This window comes from Mastacembelus armatus, chromosome 5 (genome assembly GCF_900324485.2).
Source record: "Mastacembelus armatus chromosome 5, fMasArm1.2, whole genome shotgun sequence".
NCBI classification, from domain to species: domain Eukaryota; kingdom Metazoa; phylum Chordata; class Actinopteri; order Synbranchiformes; family Mastacembelidae; genus Mastacembelus; species Mastacembelus armatus.
In genome coordinates, this window is record NC_046637.1 from 12,435,067 (window position 1) to 12,453,387 (window position 18,321).

Genomic DNA, 18,321 nt, shown 5'->3' on the forward strand with positions numbered 1-18,321 from the left:
AAGTCAGTTCATTTGTATAGCACCAAATCAAAATACACTCATCGCTAGGCACTTTACAGAGTGTCATAAACACCTCAGAAACAGCTGAGAACGATGGAAAGCCACAGAGCATAGTGAACAAAATTCAAGCTGTCCAGTGTTTTCAGGGACAGTAGGGAGCTAATGATTATCTTGTTCAGTCCAAGACATTCACAAATGTTGTGCTCCAAGTAATTTTATCATTGCTATCATTGGCATTCATTTATTTTGATTTGTTTCTATCATCAATCAAAAACTGATACATAGTTTTAGTAAAAATGTCCTTACACATACATCTTTTTAAACCCAGCAGCACACATTTAATTCTATGGTAATCGTGTTGCCAGCTTTCATGCTCTGTAATGGCACTTTACAGAGTGTCATAAACACCTCAGAAACAGCTGAGAACGATGGAAAGCCACAGAGCATAGTGAACAAAATTCAAGCTGTCCAGTGTTTTCAGGGACAGTAGGGAGCTAATGATTATCTTGTTCAGTCCAAGACATTCACAAATGTTGTGCTCCAAGTAATTTTATCATTGCTATCATTGGCATTCATTTATTTTGATTTGTTTCTATCATCAATCAAAAACTGATACATAGTTTTAGTAAAAATGTCCTTACACATACATCTTTTTAAACCCAGCAGCACACATTTAATTCTATGGTAATCGTGTTGCCAGCTTTCATGCTCTGTAATGTGGTAAATGTTTAAAAGTTAAAAAAAAAAAAAAAAAAGAAACAGTTTTTATACACATGGACACAAGAGGGCGTGTGTGAGAAGGGGAGAATAGAAACTAATGTAAGTACATTTACTCAAGTAGTGAAATAGAATTTTGAATTTCATCAGTACTTTCCCAAAGTATTTCCATTTTCTATTACATATATACAGTATATATCTTTCAGGCTACAATAAGAAGTCTCTAACTGTGATTAAGAGAGATCTACAGTCCCTAATGTCTTTTGAATACTCAAATGGAGTATTACAAGTATTTCTAAACCATTAAAATGTAAATAAAGAATATAAGCCTACGGTGACATTCAGAATGACATTTAAATATCTATAATCTAGTTTGATGAAAAACTGCAATCTGTCTTGTTAACTCAGTTGACAGCTGTTTTTTATTATTACCTATGTGTTGCCTTACAGCTTCACTTTGAAAGTGGCTGCCAAATATAATTCATTAACAAACAGTGTAATGATTTGTCCAACATGTTATGCTGCCCACATTTATTGAAAGCATCTCTGTCAGAGATACACTGACAGAAATGACACATCAGCACTTGAACTTGAAACGAGTATTCTACAATGGAAAGAGCTGAATCAAAGACAGAAGAACATCCACAAGTATATACAGTGGCTTCAGAGGAGGACAAATGGTAATTATTTGGCTTACATATACTATCAGACTTGAAACTCAAAATTATAGAATCATAGTAAGGTGTACTATTGCCGAAGCAGTTTATTGAGCATGAGTTGATTTTGTTGTTGTCATAGAGGCTGTTGTTGAAAAAGCTAGAAAACTAACTTTGATTTAAGATTGGCTTAACGAATGAACATGCTGCTACATAGCTACACAGCTTTACAGGAGTATCCAGTTCAATTGAATTCAATTCAATTCAATTTTATTTGTATAGCACCAAATCACAATACAAATCATCTCAAGGCACTTTACAAAAACTAAAACTAAAAACCCAAGAAATCCCTTTTGAGCAAGCACTTGGCGACAGTGGAGAGGAAAAAAACTCCCTTTAACGGAAGAAAAAACCTCCAGCAGAACCGGGCTCAGTTTGGGCGGCCATCTGCCTCGACCGGTTGGGGTGAGTGGATAGAGCAGAGAGAAAAGAACAGCAACAATAAACAACAAATAGACACTGCAGGTTGGTGGGACCAGTAACTGCACATCAGTGATATACAGCTCCAGGACCAGGGACACCTGCAGAAGATACATTATCTTCTTATCATAAGATACATGTATTATTGAGCATGAGTTGATTTTGTTGTTGTCATAGAGGCTGTTGTTGAAAAAGCTAGAAAACTAACTTTGATTTAAGATTATTTTATAAACGAGTATACCAGGTCAACAATGTAAGTGCATTAAATATGGTTTTAGGCTTAAATGGTAAGAAATCATATCACAGTACTAGAAACCATCTCAAAGGACGTAAATGCATTCAAATGCATTAGTTACAATAGTTATATGCATGTGTTATTGAAGTATTGGTAAACGTACTAAAACTTGTGCTCCCAAAAAGATGAAAGATTCAAAGATTTTATTGTCAATTCAACTATATGCACAGGACATACAGATGAATCAAAATGCTGTTTATCTCTCTCTTTAGTAACATAATCAAATAAAGTAAAATAAGAAAGTGGAACATTAAAATGGGCATCAGAGTAAGAAAAATAATATACACTTGGTAAAAATATGAAATATATATAATGTATCTACAGACTAAGTGAAAAAAGATATGCAATCTTAGTTAGTGCAAATACAGCACTAGTGTACAATGTGAGGATGAATGTAAACAAAAGGCCTTGAAAGGAGCAAAGGCCAACAGTTGGTGTTGGCCTTTGTTTCTGCAGGCTCACTTTATGACACGTTTACATTCAAGCCAATGTGCAAATCTAGTTAAAGTTGTATTTTATGCATACTTTAAAATGGGAGACTACAGTTATTTTGCATTTAACCAACAGACCATGGCATGTTTTTAAAACATGACCAGGATTGCTCTCTAACCTTAGCCATGCATTTATTATTGTAAATATGACAACAAATTACATATCCTGAAAACTAATCATGCTGTTTTGAGCTAGACCTAACCAAGTCTTCAGGTTGTCATGTCCTAACATTTGTATATTGTTCAACAGTGATTTTTAATGATTCTAAAGGGTACAGATAATTTGTTTATTTATGCTCACAGGAAGCAATTCAGTTTCAATACATTTTTCACATTAGTCTTTGCCTTTTTTGAGTGGACCCTTAGCATCTTGAAGTGATTACAAGTACAAGCAGCAGCATTGGACTGGCTGCAGAGATGTGGTGGCAGAAGCACAGGCTCTTGCAAGCACATAGCTGCATTAGTTCAGGTGGGAGGTGATAAGGGCAACACCACAGTGTTATCTAATGTGATGACCTGCCCTCTCTGCCGGAATCTTTTCCATTGACAGGTTCGGTCTTGTTCACTTGGTTAGGTTTAAGGTGATGGTGGATTTACTTGCACTAAAAGAGGCATTCCAGTTCCTGCATGTTGGATATTGAGTCAAAGCAAAAATAAATTACAGTGTGTACATTGTGTATGTCTTAACCCTGATAATAATGCTCAGAAGTGCTTGTAAACCAAACTGTTGAAATAAATATTTCAGAGAGATATAGTATAAAAGCTACAGTCATCTGTTAGATATAAAGCAGACACACAACAGGCTCTGAATGAGGTTTACACAAACCATTGCGCCTTTTATCTGGCCATGCTATCCAGGGGAAAAATACTGCACTGTGCCAGCATGGCTTAAATGAACATGCTGCTACATAGCTCAGCTTGACAGGAGTATCCACAGCACTTTTATAAATGCACATCAGAACAAGGAAGAAGTGGGAGGTGATGCACTACACAACATACCCTTGAGACTACTTAACTACATATAAAATGTTCATAAACAAATGATTACATTAATAGACAAACAGAATCTACTGATAAACTAATCCTCCTACTGAAAAATTGAATTCCAATTGAACATTTAAAGAAAAATATATTAAATAATAATATATTAAAATATAGGTTTCTCTGTATAACACAATGTAGTTTTGAGGGAGCTGCAGATGTTGGATGTCAGGGTGCCTGTGTGGGACACACACTGACCCAGAGGGAGTGAAAGGGGGGATGATCATCTTGGGTCACCAGCTGCAGCTGTGGTGGTCTGTGGTATGAGAAAACTGGGGCTTTCTTCACTTCACTTCAAGGAAAACAGCTTACAGCACCTTGGACACAGGCACAAACCTACAACTGAGCAAACTCTTCAGATCCACATCTGTTAGTTGTTTGGGCTGGTTTTGTTGTCAGTGCATGTCTGTTTGTTTAAACCTCCTTAAACATCAACAGTTTTTTTTTTTTTTTTTTTTTTTATAAAAAACTCCATGTGGATTTAAAATGTTCTGACTTTGGCGACTCCCAGAAGTAACAACAAAATAATAGCATAAATCTATGTTAGTGAAATTAAGATAAACTGTATAATATTACTGGGTCTAATATTTTACCGTGTTTACATCTAGTCATACATAATAAATGAAATAGCAATAGCAGTCCATCAGCACTCACACACAACTGAGGCTGATTAAATGTTTTACAACACTGGACAAATGAAAAAATGACCTGGTTATGGCACTAAATTCTTCCTTTGGGCTACAGTAATATCCATTCAATATTGTGACAGTCTCCCATTATTATGAAAAAAGTTTTTCAGTCTGGACCCCATAGTCAAGACCTACACTTCTACCCACAAAACATTTCTAATGTGCTGAGACCTCCCCTCCTCTTCACTGTGACACCATAGGGCCTGGTGAAACAGTCTCCGCCTTCACTTGCTCATTCAGAAACACAAACCTCCCCCGCCCCCTCCTGTCTCATTCGGTTCCTCTTGGTCTTTATGTCTCTCTCATTGTCACTCAAACTCAGCTCTCTCAGACCTCTACACATGGACTCAGTCTCAAGCAGAGCCGGGACGAACACTTGTCTGAGACTGAGGGATCTAGACTTCCATTTTCCCCAAAAAGGCACCAGATGAATTCTACCTAAAGCTAAATGGAAGCATAACACAGAACCACAGAATACTGACGTGAAGCTATCTTTCTCAGGTACTTTTTACCAATCCCTTTGCCTTAAGGTGACAAGCAGTTTTTTTGTCTTCATGTTTATCCTTTTGTATAAATTCTGAGTTTGTAAACTACTGTGGTTAATTTCTTGAAAGGGAACCAAACAGTATCCTTGCAGTTCAGGGACAGCTGTGCTTTTGGAGTTGAGCTTGTACTTGCCGGTTGTAGTTTCATAATGTAGGCCAAAGGTTACTGGCTACACTGCAGTGAGAGCAGCTATTTCCCTTGTTTAGTAGATCACTGCAAGCTGTTCCAGTGTTTGTGGCTAGAAAAACCTAAAGTTGTTTTGAACATATACACTTCTTTTGTGCAAATATTTGCCTAATAACAAACTTTTAAAGTTACTTTGACAAAATTAGACTGATACGAAATAAATACATTTCTTGCTGTGACATATGCATAAGCCACAGGCATAAAAATGTCATCAGCATCTTAAAACTTAACATCAAATATAATGTTCTTATAACAGTAATAAACAGTAGAACAACAGAATGAATATTCTTAGCTTGTGTGTTTTACCTACATGCTCTGGTATGGTCAGATGCTAAAAGCAGAAGAACCGATATATATTTACCACAGAGCCCAAGCTCGTGGTGAGCTGAGATTGCAATTAGACACCTGATCAGCAGAATTGCCTAACAGTTTTACCTTTTACTGCCATGTTTGTTGAGGTTTGGTTACATGTAGGGAATAAATATCATGTGAGATATTTTTAAAAACCACCTTAAGTTGTTGACAGAAATTGTTTTTAGTACCTGTGCTTCTTGAGTCCTGTTTACCCACTTGATAGAAATTAGCTACAAGCTACACTAAGTCTGGGATAGTAAGTGCATGGCAAAATTTCCCCTTAGAAAATACCTCATTTGTGATAGTACTGTATATGTGTTCAACTAGCTTCAACCAGACAAAGGAGTTTTCCATGTAAAAAATAAAACTTATACATAACACTGGAGTTTTATATCTGGTGATCTTCAGATATACACTTATGCTGTTTTTCAGTCCACGACTTTAATACAAAAACCTAATCAAACTTTGTAAATTTTGTACAATCACTGAATTCCTTTGTATAGCATGTTACATTATTATTATTATTATTATTAGTAATAGCAGTAGTAAATCAGTTTGTCCGTTATTTTGGTTTACGACAAATATATATGCAAACCTTGACATTCTCAACAGCTGCAGTTGTGTTTCAAGCTACTTAACAAAAGAAGTTGTAGGACTTTAATTAAAATATGTTTGGAGAGGTTCGTCTGCAGCTAGCCCGAATGCAAAAGACCAAGCAGCCACAATAGCAACTGCTGCTGTGGTTGCTGAATGCAATTATATATTTTCTTCCAAAGTGATTCATTTGGGGCCTGTCTCGCCCCAGATTTATAGACTGACTTAAGACACAGACCGTCTCTACTTTTGTGTTGCCCAAAGAGAAACTGTTGACCACATGAAAAACTAGCAAAAAACACGTTATTGTGAATGTGCCACTGACCTCACATTATGCAAGAGACAATTCTACTAAACCAGATAAGTGGAAAGATATTCAGCTCTTGTGGTCTAAGCTATGTCTCCTTCTGCAAAGTCCTTGACACTGATCCCTTGCTGCTTTGTGTTTGGATCTGTTATCTGTTGTCTGCAGTGCAAGGATGCCCACAGTGTCTTGTTCGCATCTGGGTTACAGGACAGGGGTCTAAAACATTTTGCTGACTCTTACACGTCTGGTTTAATGAGGACTGAATGCTTGATTTGAAAAACCACAAATGACGATTTAAAACATTTTTTGTATTTGTATTTGTTCATGTGTGCAATTTGCTACTTGTATACAAGCTAAAACATTTTTTGCGCAAACAATGACTGTTAGTGTTCATGCTCAACCCTATATTGGTTAGTTCTGCCTCAGGAGAGACAACATTTATAGGACATAAACATAAATATATATAATAAACATAACAAGGCCATATACTTTTTCTTTCTCACAACATCTTGTGCTTGAGTTGAGGTTTAGAGCAGTGGTACTGTCTTTTCTTGGAGGAGTGTGTCTATTTATTTTGGAACTGGAAGGTCTAATGTTTAGGTACACTGACTTTCATTGCTGTTGCATCTTTCTTAAATATCTTTGAGAAAGATGCTGAATGACTACAATCTTAGTTAGCACTTGCTTTTTCAAGTGTTTTACCTGTGTTGGTAGTCCAGTTTAAAGACAAAGATATATTTCATATATTTTATATATATGTATCACATCATCATGGTATTTCCTATATTATCAGGCAACACTGTAACACTGATTAGTCAAAAAGCCTCCCCATTTATTTTAATGTATTTGAAGCTTTTAACAAGACAGCACACATATTTTTCAGTCTGTTTGCGTCACTCCTGCATCAAATCCAAGGGAGCGACACAAAAGCGACATTGATGAAAGAATTACCCTCATACCAAGTAGCACTGACCCTTTGTTGAGCTAATATAGCATGGTTGCTAGCATTGTGCAGATTATGAACATGAGTATACAGTGATTAAATCATGACAACATTATTACTGTGGTTAGTGGTTATGTTGTTTACTTGGCACTACTGGGACTCAAAGTGACAGGTTAATACAGGAAATATTTTGTTACAATTTGGTACTACAAAATAAAATAACATAAATGACTATTATTAATACACAAATGCTAGTTTTCAATAAAATGTAGATATGTGTAGACAGAGATTGTGATTGTAATTGAATCATTGAATCCTTAATTAGAAATCCCTTTAATCTTGTATCTAAAAAATTACTTTATTTTCATCTTTGTTTTTCTCATTGCAGTGCAATGGATAAGATGCATGGTTCAGAGGTCATGTTCAGGCTGGACATGGATACAGCACGTCCCACATCCAGCACACTGACCAGAGGCCAGTGGTCTAATAAAGTTGAATTCCTCTTGGCTGTTGCAGGGCAGATTATAGGACTGGGAAATGTGTGGAGGTTCCCTTACCTGTGCTATAAAAATGGAGGAGGTGAGTTTCAGTACATTCAAAGTAAACAGACACAACTTTTGAGTTCAGTATTTATAAAAGCTGCAATAGCAAGTTTTTATCCTAATTTTATTTGTTAATTACTGATCTGATATGTACTATAAACATGACTTTTATTTGTAGTTTCCAAAATTTGCCACAAACTGCTATCCTAAAGAATAGCCAACATCCTAATATCTAGCACTTCGTCTGAAATCAATAATAATAATTGAGAGATTTTTTTTTTGTTACTGCAATACTTGTTTTATTTATATTTACAATGTACTATTGTTCAACATTGTATTATTGGGTGTGGGAAAGTTAAACCTATCGCACCTGTTGTTCAGTTGACGAAAAAACAGGTGCACTACAAATCACAAAAACATGAAAACAGGCACACCACTTGAACATACACATGTACTGTACATGAAAAAAAAATCATCACAACAAAAATAACACTGCAGGTGGCTAAACATAAAATCCGATATTGAGCAAGTCCTGAACAGATGAATTGTAAATGTTTTATGGGGTTTTTTTTGCGTGTTTGTTTAAGAATTCACCAATCTCTCTGTATCATAAACCATTTCAGTGTGATATTTATGAAATAACAGTGCAACTTTCTGTTTTCGGTAGGGGTGTTCTTCATCCCTTATGTTCTCTTCCTCTTTACTTGTGGCATCCCCCTCTTTTTACTGGAAACCTCTCTTGGCCAGTACACTAAACAGGGAAGTATTACCTGCTGGAGGAAAATTTGTCCCCTATTTGAAGGTAAACATCTAAAATTACTATCCATGTAAAAAAAATATACAGTATATATATTTAAATTTAAAAGATGGCACTTAGATATATCTTATAGAACATGACAGAATACTGAAGGAGCAATCTGTGAGAACAAAAATGTAGTCCCACCAACAAATCAGAATGTATAAAAGCTCTCAGATTGGAAGCTACAATAGTTTTTTTTATAACAATGTTTATCAACTGGTTTGTACTTTTATTTTATGTTTTTACATACATTTACAATGCATTACAATGTATTATTGGGAAAGTTAAATACCTGGCCACCTCACACTGATGATATTTCACACCCCACTGTGATGTCGTTGTTCAGTTGCACAACATATGAAAATGCAGATGTACAAAAGTACACAATGAAAACATTATCACAACAATGAGAAAAAGCATTTCAAGTGGCTAAACACAAAACACAGTACTGAGGAACTCCTGATGGCATAAATAGTGTCACTGCCAAAATTCCAGGACTGAAATTTTCTGTGACTCTAAAACAACTGGCCTTTAATTATCCCAATATATTCAAGCTATAAATGTATTCTGATATATTGTTTGGTAGTATAGCAAGACCCTAATGTTTGTTGACAGATACAAACAGGTTTAGATTCTCATTTTTCCCAAAACACACATGAGGTGGTGGCACGTGCAGAAATTTTGCTTTTGACATTTCTTGGTTAAATGGTTAATTTCTTGGTTCCTTGTGAACTCTTAGTTTTGGCTGAATGAGTTTAAAAAAATAATGTTTATCTTTTTCATGTACTCATGCAGTGAAGAACATATCTTTAATAAATCTACAACAGTAGATAAATTGTTTGTTACACTTTTACTACACTAATAGTATCTGTAATTTCACCACCAGTCTATAGTCTATTAGTCTATTTTAGTTTATTTGTATTATTTGAAATTATTTATATTTTATTTGTGAGTTATATGATTGTTGAATTAAAATCTGTTATATAAAAGATAAAACCTACGACCCCTGCCTTTCATCCAAAGAGAGCTAGGATAGGCTCCAGCAGATCCCTGTGACCCTAAATAGGAACAAGCGGGTATATTGGACACATAAAACCTAATGAAGTTCTATGACTTTTTTGTTTAATTTGTGTGTGCGCGTGTGTGTGTGTGTGTGTGTGTGTGTGTGTGTGTGTGTGTGTGTGTGTGCATGTGCGTGCATGTTCTTTGTTGGTGTTTTACAGGGATTGGTTATGGCAGTCAAGTGGTTGTTTTATACTCCAGTATCTATTACATCATTATATTGGCCTGGGCTTTCATGTATCTCTTCTCATCTTTTAACTTTGAACTTCCCTGGGCGAGTTGCAGAAACAGTTGGAACACAGGTAAGTCTCAATATGTGGCCTGACCAAACAAAAATACATAAAAACAAAAAATAACTACATTTTGACAAAGCAATCATCATGTTAATGGTGGTTAATTCAATTTCAGTATGTCATATTATTGGCTACTTTTGAGATTAAACAGACTTTGGGCTCATTTGAGATGCTGGTTTAAGGCCCGAAATGCAAAGTCCAGCTGCTGGTCACCTTGATCTGTTTTAGTTTGACAGGTATGCTGCCTGGCTTTCTATTCAGGTTATGCAACATACGTAAAGATCCCATTCTAGCATTCTGTAAGAGGAATAGGAAAAAAGTACTTTCTTGCACTAAAAAGTCCAGAATTGATTTCAAAAGTTTCACTGTTGGAAGATTAACCATGTCCTACTTCACTGAAAAGCCTATTGTCGGAGTATGTGCAAGGGAGGTTCCACATTTCTACATCAGAACATCACACTTGTGTAAGTTGAATATTGACCAAAGACTGGCATCTAAACTCATGTTTATATGTTGACGTCTTAAACTCAGATTTAATGTGAGCGCAAAAAAAACCTTTTAACAGTGAAAGCCTTCTGCTGTCCACTCTACATGCGTGTGAACATTTCATTCAATAAAGTGAAGGTCAAAATTCACATCAAGCAACAATAAGTAAAACACATTTTTGAGTGTAGGGTGAAGGGGTAAATGGTTTCAAGGTTTTGATAAAGGAAGAATTTCATCATGAGTGTACATGTTTCTGTTTCTTTATATCAGAGACCTGTGTAGAGTTTGATCATGCTGGAGTTTTTAACTGGACTGTGGCAGAAAATGCAACATCACCTGTGAGAGAGTTTTGGGAGTGAGTATGAAGACTAAATCCAAAATCAAATATTAAAATGCTCTGAAAGTGAATTTTTACCTGTGATTTATTAATCAAAACTGAAAATTTGATTTGCAGGAGAAGAGTTTTGAATATCACAGGAAGTGTCACTGACTTAGGAGGTTTACGATGGGAGCTGGCTCTGTGTCTTCTGTTGTCCTGGGTCGTCTGTTACTTTTGTGTCTGGAAAGGAGTAAAATCCACAGGAAAGGTAGGACATTTTTTTATAGGTTTTACTAGGTTTTACTAAGTACTTAGCTGCTGGTGAAGGATAACACATAGTAATAAGAAAACAAGAGTTTTTGCTGGGAACATTATCTTCTGTGCTTTAAAACACTGCAATCACAAGATATCTACTTTGCAATTGCCTAATCACAGACTAAAAACAAAATGTGTTTGTACGGAGATCAGGGATGATCATAATTGTTTATAGCACACGTATCAAAAACATTTACTGGAAAATCACTGTTATACAGGACTTTAATTGTTACATTGCCATGAACAAAACAAATCGCAATTAAAACTGCTGTAGGTGTCAGATTATTTTGATTAGTCTTGTATGAAGTGTTGTTCTAGGGGTGGCACTGTCACTCATTGCTCCACTTTGGTTCAGACTAAAATATATCCCAACTGCTATTAAATTGATTACCATGAAATATATCTCAAATGCTATTAAATTGATTTCTGTGAAATATATCTCGACAGCTATTGTATTGATTGAAATTTCATCCAGATATTGATGATAGACAAAGGATTAACCCTAATGGATTTTGGTGATCATCTTACTTTTCATCTAGTGCCACCAGCAGGTCACAGTTTTCATTTAACAGAGGAAATATCTCAACATCAATCTGATGGAGTAACATCATGCTGATTTTTTGCATCCTTTGACTTTTCTTCTAGCACCACCATGAGGCTGACATGCTAAACTAAGATGGTTAAAATGGTAAACATTAACGTCTATATTTTAGCATTGTTAGCATGTTAGCATGCCAATGTTAGTATTTAGCTTGAAAAACTGCTGTGCCTATGTACACTCTTCCATAACTGCAGGTGTTATATAATACTTTTCAATTAACAAATAAAGTGACTTTAGTTTTTTGAGAAGCATCTTTGAGATTTTGGGTGGTCTATCATGTTTCCTATATACCATGCAGTCATGCTTGATTAGTTTAAACCCTGTCTTCCAAGTGAATTGATGCACTGTTGAATGTCAGTTTTGGAGCATGCAGGGGCTGTGACCACATCAATCCATCATGGCAACACAGCCTGCACTCTGATTCTTCCACAGGTAGTTTACTTCACTGCTACGTTTCCATATGTGATGCTGGTGGTGTTGCTTGTTCGTGGAGTCACATTACCAGGGGCCTTAAATGGGATCAAGTTTTACCTCTACCCAGATCCATCCCGCCTCACTGATCCTCAGGTATGAACAGATTTTACTTGTCTATTTTGATGATGTGTGAGTTTACTGAAGGTATTGCCTCCTTATCTCTGGCGGACCCACAGGTGCACAGACATGTTGTTTCAACAAGCATTGTTGAGCCAACACAGCATTTTATTCCAAATACTATACATTTTTTAAAGCTATAAACCTGAATTTAAAAGAAACGTATATACAGCTGTTGAAAATGATTCCCACAGAATCTAAATATGCCCATTTGATGTAATAATGAAGCCACAAGCAAACTGCTATTTTAAGTGTAAAATATTAGCAAATGTTCATGAGGTGGTTCAATCTAAACTTGCTGAGAAGTTGCAACACACTTTAAATTCCTTTGATTTGTAATTCATCATAGATAGGGGGGAAAAGTCTTTTATTTGTCTTGCAGGTGTGGATGGATGCTGGCACACAAATATTTTATTCCTATGCTATTTGCATTGGGTGTCTAACTGCACTTGGCAGTTATAATAAGTACAACAATAACTGTTACAAGTAAGTTTGATAAAATATCAGTTATGTGACACACACAGTGTTGCTTATCTCTTTAAAATTGTTTAATAATACAAAATATAAAATAATGGATTTTAAAACGTTGTTTGTTGTTTTTTTTTTTTTAGAGACTGTGTGTATTTGTGCCTTCTGAACAGTGGAACCAGTTTTGTTGCTGGTTTTGCCATATTCTCTGCACTCGGATTCATGGCATATGAGCAGAACACTGACATATCAAGAGTGGCAGAGTCAGGTTGGTATATGTAAATAAGTTTAGCATATTAATTATATGCATTTATATTGTACTTTTAAAAAAAGTACCCAGAATATCCCTAAAATTTGAATATTTTCAGTCAAAAAAGCTTCTCATTTTCTCATTTTGGCCTGTTGTTCTTAATGCAGGTCCGGGTTTGGCATTCATTGCCTATCCTCGAGCAGTAGCCATGATGCCTTTTCCTCAGGTCTGGGCGATTTTCTTTTTTATTATGATCATCCTCCTGGGACTGGACAGTGAGGTAGGTTGAGAAATCCAAAGAGCAGTTTTGTTTCTCTTTTAAATAAAAAAATTTACTCTATAGCCCTAAAATAATTTTTAACATTACAAAATGTGCAAGGCCCTGCATGAGAAAGAAAGAATTTAGTTTTATTAGGAAGTTTTAGTTTTATTAGGCAACAGTAGAAATTACTGGAAATGAGGGGTGAGAGAAATGGGGAATGACATGCACCAACATGAATATTAAGCAGGGATATTACTGTTTAACCACGGCTCACACATAATAGTTTTAGTCTCTATGAACTTTTAGGAGGTTTGATCTATTAAATTAAGTTGGTTTTGGTTGATGAATTTGTGTTTTTAGATATCTTGTGTTATAGTTTTGTGTTAGCACCATCAGGATATCTCAGAAAGTAGTCGACAGCTTCCAGTGAATATGGAAAGTTCAGCAATGGGTCGAGGAATAAGTAAGCATGCTGTAACCATTCTGTTTATATTATTGAAGGGATAACTTCATAATAATGTGAGAACATTTTAATCATCATTCTCATGAACTGCTACTAAAAATCATAAATTTTTATTATTTATTAAAAATATCTAATCTTAAGAAGGTCGTGGGTTCGCAACCCGGCCTTTCTGTGTGGAGTTTGCATGTTCTCCCCGTGCTTGCCTGGGTTTACTCCGGGTACTCCGGTTTCCTCCCACAGTCCAAAAACATGCATGTTAGGTTGATTGGTGAATCTAAATTATGTAGGAGTGAGTGTGAGTGTGTGAGATTGTCTGTCTTTGTGTCTCTATATGTGGCCCTGTGATGGACTGGTGACCTGTCCAGGGTGTACCACTGCCTTTCACCCGAGAGAGAGCTGGGATAGGCTCCAGCAGATCCCCGTGACCCTGGCTTTCAGGAAAAAGCGGTTATAGAAGATGGATGGATGGAATATCTAATCTTCATCATTATTTTAAAATAATTACATTAGAGCATATTAAATGTTCATGTGTTAATATAATGTGTTAATGATATTTTTTCACTGTGAGGCTAAAAGGGCTGAGTTTCAGTTTGTAGGTCTGGAAGCACTCGTAACAGCACTTTCTGACATGAGTCCTTCCTTCTTCCACGTTGGCCATCGACGTAAAGTTCTCCTGCTTGTTATCTGTGTTGCCAGTTTCTTCATCGGCCTCCTGATGGTGACAGAAGTAAGGATAGCATCAAATGTCACATCACTTCTCTAACTATTTTTTTCCTTTCTCTTTCTTTTCTTTTATCTTAAGAGACAATTTGAAACCAACATCTAACTAACTTCCTGTCTCACACACAGGGTGGACTGTACATATTCCAGGTGTTTGACTACTATGCCTGTAGTGGGATGACTCTACTACTCTTTGCCATCCTGCAGTCTGTCTCTATTGGATGGGTTTATGGTGAGTTGATAAAAGAGGAGCATTGTCCATGGCTACTCCACAGTGAATCTGAATTTTCTCACCGGTTTATCTGTCTACCCACAGGTGCAGACAGATTTTATGAAAACATAGAGGACATGATTGGATATAAGCCTTTATCCCTGATTAAGTACTGTCTGAAATACATCACTCCAGTAATATGTATGGTGAGTTATAGTAAAAAGTTTACTTGAGATTATGGGAAATGGTAATTGTACAGTACACCCTGTTCCTTTACAAAAGTTAAGCCAAGTAAAAGATTTGTTGCAAAGCTTTTTTACAAGTTTAACAATTGCTGGTTACACACCGTTTAATCCACTACTTACACTTTCACCTAAGTGTTTTGGTTTTGGAAAAGCTAAAAAAAATGTCTCTTGCGTCAGTGCTGACTGCTCAGGCGACAAACTCTGAACACTCTATAGAAGGCCTCACAGCTTGCAGTGCATACCAGAGCAAAAACCAAGCCATGAGGTCAAAGGAATTGCCTGCAGAGCTCAGACAGAAGGTTGTTAATAAATAAAAAAGGGAAGGGAGATTGAATACTTTCTGAATGTAATGTATAATAAAAGCATGCCCTGTGTATTTTAGTGGCTAAACCTTTTGCACATCAAGCACTGCAGAGTAGGAATGCTGGCTAAACAAAAATTGAATATTTTGAAGGATAAGACAAAGAGAACCTCAACTCAAAGGTCCAAGTGTTTGATCATTGCTTTACAGACTTAGATTAGTGTCTAAGTATTTGAGCACTTAATTGTTTCAGTTCTACTTGCAAGTGGATCTTAAAACTTAGATTCTCTTAATGATCCAAGGCCAAGAATAACTATTCATATTTATATTAATAATCTTGTTGTTTTTTTTAAGTTATCCTTATAAATTGCGTTCAGATTTAGCCCTTAATTTCATTTCATTTTGACTACTTTATATAGTAGTCTGGGTGGGATTGGGTACATATTTAACATTTCATTGACAGTATTCCTAAGACTTAAACAGGTTTTTCTGTGTCCATTTCTAGGGAACATTTATTTTCTCCTTGGTCAAATATACTCCTCTGAAGTTCAACAACAAGATAGAGTATCCATGGTGGGGTTATGCTCTTGGCTGGTGGTTCACTCTCTCCTCTACATTCATGGTTCCTATCTGTATGGTGTATAAGCTGAGTGTCACTCCTGGTATGCTACGACAGGTGAGCTGTTTTTAGATAAAAAAGTGTGTGTGCGTCTTGTGTGATTTTTATTTTCATTAAAAACAATCTTCTGCTTTGTTAGAGAATCTCCATCTTATGTACTCCAGCTGACGACCTTCCTTTGACAAAATCGGAGAAGAAAGCTCTTGAGCCTCTTGACTTAAACGCATCTCCAGACAGCTTGGTGTCCTAGTGAGAACAGACAAACTGGAGCAGCTTCAGACAGACTGAACACTTTGAGATATAATGCACAGCTAAGTCCAGTGGTTTATTTCAAGTCATTTCAAAATGGTTCTCATTCCTTTTGGTGTTTCACCATTTAAAACAAAAGAACTTGTAATTGTGACGTCCCCGAACAGTGATTAGATATGTCTACCAGTTGAAACCAGTTCAACCAAAAACTAATTTGCTCATTAAATTATGTTTAAAAAGCTGGAAATAACTAAAATCTTAAACAATTTATAAAATAAGTAAAACTAATAATAAGTAATAAGTAATAAATCCCATTCAAACCTGAGACCTGGAGCTTGCATGTTCTCTATTATAGACCTGATCTGTCCAGGGTATACGATGCCTCTTGCACAATGTCAGCTGGGAGCAGCTCTTCAACTGTGACCCTGGATGTTCGTGGATAAGTGGTAGATGATGGATGGAAGTGTACTTTGCAGAAGTTTTAGGCACTTCAGATGTTTTAGATTTTTATCACGTAACACCATTAGGCGTATAATTGATCCTAGGTTCACTGCAGGGAGCAAAAAGCCCATAAAGAACTCACTAGAGTTCACGAAGAACTATTTTCAGAGGCAAGAAGAACCATGAGTCCTGCATCAGATGCTCTGACCCCCACAGAGCTCTGATCTCAGTAGTGTGGAGTCAGTATGGGATCACATGAAGAGACAGAAACACTGGGAGAGCTTGAATCTACTAAAGAGCTGCAGCAGCTTCTCCAAAGTGCTGCAAAGCGCCAGGAGAAGCTGTCTTTAACCATGAAGAACTCCTGCTGGTTTAAGGGCAAAGAGGAGTACTGCAAATACTGATTAGATTACAGTTTATTTCCCTTTACTGCACTTTTGTAAATGAAAAACTAGGTATAAAAATATATTAAAAATATTCAGACCCCCTTTACTTTTTTCAGTTTTCTTACTTTGCAGCCTGATACTACAATTGCTCTCTTGATTGTTGCTCAGATGTTTCTACACCTTTGGAATCCACCTGTGGTAAATTAAATTGATCGGACATGATTTGGAAAGGCACACACCACTCTATAGAAGACCTCACAGCTTGCAGTGCATACCAGAGCAAAAACCAAGCCATGAGGTCAAAGGAATTGCCTGCAGAGCTCAGAGAGAAGGTTGTTAATAGGTGATAAAAAAGGGAAGGGAGGCTGAATACTTTCTGAATGTAATGTATAATAAAAGCATGCCCTGTGTATTTTAGTGGCTAAACCTTTTGCACATCAAGCACTGCAAAGTATGGCTAAACAAAAATTGAATATTTTGAAGGATAAGACAAAGAGAACCTCAACTCAAAGGTCCAAGTGTTTGATCATTGTTTTACAGACTTAGATTAGTGTCTAAGTATTTGAGCACTTAATTGTTTCTACTTGCAAGTGGATCTTAAAACTTAGATTCTCTTAATGATCCAAGGTCAAGTATAACTATTCATATTCATATTAAAACTGACTGACATGTTTGAAATTGTTACTCCTCTAAAGAAAAGCTTTGGAGAATATTAATGGGTTTTTTTGTTTTGTTTTCATTGAACCATGTTGTATAACTGTTTTGCCTAAAGTTACCTACACACTTGCCAAATAAGCCATACAGATTGAACACCTGTCACTTAAAGGTCACTGTGAATAACATTTTTAAACTGGCATTTATGAAACAGAACTAAATAAAGCAGTGACATGAATGAATTGGGGATTTCTAGCATTAAGGGTCAAGTACCTAGGGTGGCCCAACACTTAAGTGTTTCTTATATGTATAGGCTTACACAGGCATTAAACTATTCTACATGTATAACAGTGTGTTGATGTTAAAAAATAGAGCAAGTCAAATTTTTGATGACTGAAGCACGAAATGCAAAAATGAAACCTTTTGGCTGTAATGGTCAGATATACAAGAGTATTGTTTTAATAGAGTTACGGTGATTATATTTGTACTGTAATTTCAAAGTTAAGCTTGTTTAATTCTAGTTTTTATGCAGAATACTCATCAGGTTTGCATAATTTTGTATCATGTTTATATCATTCAAATTAGTTCTTTGTATATTGCATAAATGTGCTAATGTCATATTTTGGCAAATAATTGATTGTATAAAATTTTGAATTCATGTTGAAATTTTTAACAGTAAAATAAAAATGTATAAAAATATTATGTGAATGAATCATTTGACTGGTATATAAGTTTATTTTATCAT

The 18,321-nt window shown here is 35.9% G+C and overlaps 1 protein-coding gene across 2 annotated transcripts; it reads left to right on the forward strand.

Annotated features, from left to right (window-relative positions):
* The first annotated feature begins 1,258 nt into the window (after positions 1–1,258).
* Positions 1,259–17,583, forward strand: LOC113129939 (sodium- and chloride-dependent GABA transporter 2-like). 2 transcript variants are annotated; one of them, XM_026306182.1, is made up of 15 exons: positions 1,259–1,397; positions 7,688–7,878; positions 8,509–8,643; positions 9,864–10,004; positions 10,752–10,836; positions 10,936–11,068; positions 12,149–12,283; positions 12,690–12,793; positions 12,919–13,043; positions 13,193–13,305; positions 14,340–14,477; positions 14,600–14,702; positions 14,787–14,887; positions 15,733–15,903; positions 15,986–17,583. In XM_026306182.1, the coding sequence occupies exons 1-15, from the start codon at positions 1,327–1,329 to the stop codon at positions 16,094–16,096; spliced, it is 1,857 nt and encodes a 618-aa protein (XP_026161967.1). In that variant the 5' UTR covers positions 1,259–1,326; the 3' UTR covers positions 16,097–17,583. The 2 variants fall into 2 exon arrangements, with proteins under 2 accessions (XP_026161967.1, XP_026161968.1); XM_026306183.1 differs by lacking the exon at positions 1,259–1,397 and adding an exon at positions 4,478–4,870.
* Positions 17,584–18,321: the final 738 nt, after the last annotated feature.